The 4,375-nt window shown below is 33.9% G+C and overlaps 1 protein-coding gene across 1 annotated transcript in view; it reads right to left on the bottom strand.

The window, feature by feature from the left end:
• The window catches only part of LOC106877374 (uncharacterized), a 101,948-nt gene that overhangs the window by 90,544 nt on the left and 7,029 nt on the right, over window positions 1–4,375 (bottom strand). Inside the window, exons 3-4 of the mRNA XM_052977151.1 lie at window positions 1,481–1,599; window positions 1,128–1,235 (exon numbers count right to left, since the gene is read on the bottom strand). Of these exons, the coding sequence (XP_052833111.1) occupies window positions 1,128–1,235; window positions 1,481–1,599 (227 nt within the window). The remainder of the gene's footprint in view (window positions 1–1,127; window positions 1,236–1,480; window positions 1,600–4,375) is intronic.

Raw genomic sequence — 4,375 nt, forward strand, 5'->3', positions numbered from 1 at the left:
CCAGGTAATCACGATTTTATTTTTAATAGTTAATCAGCTTATTACTGGTTACTTGTTTTTTGACATAGTTCATTTGATTTGTACAGATCACAGCGATATGGTAGTTGTGATCGAAGCTCAAGAATTCAAGTTGAATCCAGACTTTTGTCGATTGCTTGAAGCATTTTGACTTCGGGATTAAAGCCACGAATTTCAAGATTACAGGTTCAAAGGCTCAAAACGCCATCATTAAATTCTTTCGATTGAAATTCACGAAACAAGTAAATTTAACGATAACCATAAACTGCAGAGTGGGCTAAACCAGTATTATGACAAATAAAGCCTGGAGCCAAAAATAAAAACACACACACACATACACACACACAAACAAAACTCCAGCTAATCATGATTTCTCTTTCAATAGTTAATCAATGTATTGCTGTTACTTGTTGTTATATGACATAGTTCAATTTATTTGTACAGATCACAGCGATATGGTAGTTGTCTGACCGCCTGACTTACAAGGCTGGGGGAGGGGACTGGCTGGTGAGCTGGTCCGTTGGCTGGTTGGCTGGCTGGTTGGTTAGTGGTTACAGAGGCGTTTTTACGATCGATATTTTCATTGTATGGCGATGGTTGTAAACAGGCTTTCTGCATACTTGTCTTCAATTATTTATGCTGTCGTTTTATATATATATGCATACATACATGCATACATACATGCATACATACATAAACATATATATATATATATATATATATATATACACACACATACATAATGCATACATATATATATATATTTATGGTCTTGTATTATAATTAGTTATTATTATTATTATTATTATTATTATTATTATTATTATTATTATTATTATTATTATTATTATTATTATTATTCTTATTATTATTATTATCATTATTATTATTTAAATATATATAACAATATTGTTATTGTTATCATAATATACACAAAACATTATTATTATTATCAATATTATTATTATTATTATCATTGTTATTATTATTACTATTATTATCATCATCATCAATATTATTGTTGTTGTTGTTGTTGTTGTTGTTGTTTTTGTTACTATTGGTTTCGTTACAATCTCTACAGCCAAATACGTTAAACGAATTCAACAAACTGTAAATTTCTGTAGGAAAACATTTGTGGAGCTATGCTGCTGCTTTCGTTGCTGTAGTTGCTGCTGCTTTCGTTGCTATAGTTGCTGCTGCTGTTCTTGCAGCCACAGCTAAAGTTACGACGAGAATATGTACAGAACATAGATGTATGTTTAAGAAGTTTGCTTCAGAAGCTCATAACTCCCGGGCCCAGAATCCATGATCGTCATCGAGTGTGCATGTATCTTCTACAAAAACGCCAAGCTGACTATAATCTCGTGGACTGAATTTGGTGGCCAAAAATATTATACGTTAGGCCGTCGTTTCATATATGCTTATAGAGAACTGCTTCTAGACCGGCAGTTAGTTTCTCTACCATGTGATAAACAAAAGAGCCCTTTGCAAGTAACTTACCACTTCACCTTCCGATTTCACTTTATATTGTGGCAGTATTCGAAACTGTGCGTTTTTTGCATTGAATTCCTGGAGCATTACCTGAAAAATATGAACAAGTATTTAGACAGGATTTTTTTTTTAAAAACCAGGTTAAACAGAAGAGAAAAGAAAGGAAGCACCCATCACACTTTACGGTATTTAGGGGACAGGAAAGATGAAATTTACTCTAAGGTCAGTGACCTGACTTGAAGGGTTCACAAAGTAAGCACTGAGCTCAGGTAAGAATATATGAGCGCCTTATTAGGTAGGAAGAAGTGCTAAAAGATGGATCCTGCAGACACATAGACACATCAGCAGAGAATCACGAACGCCCGATTTTATAAAGCTGTGATGACTGAGAGTTGAATTCAGGGAGAGATTTATAGCCCTTTCGTTAGTGCCCCGGGAGAATATACCGTAAATCCTCGAGTATAATACGCACTTTTTTCCCAAAATTTCAAGGTCAAAATTTCTAGTGCGTACTATATACGAGGTTAAAAACGAAAAGTATTTTCTGAGCAAAATTTTCTAAGTGATAAATATGTAAAGGCAATTTACATAATATTTATTTTTCACTGACGTTATTACTGTTATTTCTTTATTTTCTGCAAACAAAGTGCACAAAAAAGCTACACGTTTGCATTATGTTATATATACAATAATAATAAAGGACGTTACCGTATATATGTTTACAAACCAAGGACGTTATATAGACCTCCTTGACTCAAGTTAGAGAAGGGGTGCGTATTATACACAAGGTTTAGGTTTTTCAGAGGTACAGCCCCCTAAAAATCCCCTGCGTATTATACTCAAGGGCGGACTATACTCGAGGATTTACGGTAAATCATTGTAAATTCATCGCGAGTAATCTCATCGCCAGGTCATTAAATTTCAAGTTAGTTACGTCATAAGATAATTAATTCCAACTCTAGTTAATTACGTCGCAAAATAATTACTTCGTAAAATAATTAATTCCATCCCAAGCTAATTACATCATAAGATAATTATATCGTAAAATAATTACGTCATAAGGTAATTGCATCGTAAGTTAATTATACCGTAAGACAATTACATCACAAGGTAATAAAATCTCAAGTTAATTACGTCGCATGAAAATCACATACTACGTTAATTACGTCGCAAGAAAGTTATATCGCGAAATAATTCCATCACAAGTTAATTACATCGCAAGCTAATTTATTATCGATACATTCATCGCCATACCTTTTAACTACAGACCATATACATTATATACACATCATATATTGATCATATATATACATCTGTAAACATTAAAGTTGAGCGTTGTAGTTTGCTTGAAATATTGTGATAAACAAGTAAAATAGCAAAACAGTGAAGATGGAGAGCTTGTTATAGTGCGAAAAGGAAAACAAAAAGAGATTAATAATTTTATTATTTGAAGTTTTATTCGCAGAGTAAATGAACATGTCGCCATTCATTAACAACGAAAAGTATGTTTATTTGTTAGTTCGTTCAATTGTAGTATACTGGGCAGCCATTTTAGATGTACTAGATTTTCTCAACGAACTTACTGCGCAGATGATACATTAGTTCTGAATAGTTTGGCCGAAGCATTGCTATGATCTGATATGATACTCTTTTAAAGGTGCTATAGGTTTGATACGATTTTGTATTCGGTGTTTGCATTTGTAACACTAAGCAGATGTAGACTTAATGGACATATTACGCTAATGTTCCGCTCCGTTTTCTTGTCTATTAATTCTCGGGCAGCGATTATGATTATAACGCTGTTGACACCGCCAGATTGAATGGTACTGCCTAAGTGTCGAAACCATAAGGATTTCCGTTACGGCAGCTGATGATGGAAATATTTGTTTGATATGCTTGTTCTCTATGCATCTTATATACCTTAGGATCTTGTGTGTAAACGTTTTTGTGTGAGTGTAAATTTATATATAGTTGGCATATCATTGAGGGTATTGCTTGACTTTATAAAATCGAATGTAGCGAATCTTTCTTTACTAATAAGGCGGTAGTTAAAGAACAGATAAAATATCTATAAAAATGGCGGGCGAAAAAAAAAAAAAAAAGATACTGTATCTTCGCAACACCCACACACGAAATAGATAAATATTTAAGATAACATAACATGAATTCCACTAGAAAGCGATATTACAGGATCAATTAACCTGCTAGAAATAACAGACAAATTCAGTATTGTGCAGGAATTTCTTTGGTGCTAAATTTACAGCGATGAAATGAATTCATCTGTGACGAAAGACAAAAGTCGGGAATACCGGAAATAGAGAGGCCAACTCACTCAGCCATTTGCAACTGCCTCGACCATCGCAGCGGCTACGGCAGCCATGTTTGATTAACATAATTTTCAGCATTAACACACAATGAATCACCATGCAGCACTACAACTGTAACACTAAAACAACGAGTATATATAAAACGTTTGGTTTAGTTATGGCTGTGTGCTCAGAGAGTTTCTTTCGAAACGAAGGGTTTGTGTTTCGATCCTGCTGCGCGATATATATTAGACTTACAGAGCATAGATTTCGATCATTGCGTCCAATAGACCAAGAGCTTGCGAATAACATTCAATACACTGAGTGTATACGAAAGCCGGTAATGTGAGGGCGTGTGTGTATCCACGGACATGTGTATACACGTGTACCTACGTGTAAATGCAAGGATACACACGCACACATACACATATACAGACTTACAGGTATATATGTGTACATATACATACTCCCATGCACACACAAAAACACATACATATGTATATGTATATATATATATATATATATATATATATATACACGCACACACACACATATATATA

This window comes from Octopus bimaculoides, chromosome 27 (assembly GCF_001194135.2).
Source record: "Octopus bimaculoides isolate UCB-OBI-ISO-001 chromosome 27, ASM119413v2, whole genome shotgun sequence".
Classification (NCBI taxonomy): Eukaryota; Metazoa; Mollusca; class Cephalopoda; order Octopoda; family Octopodidae; genus Octopus; species Octopus bimaculoides.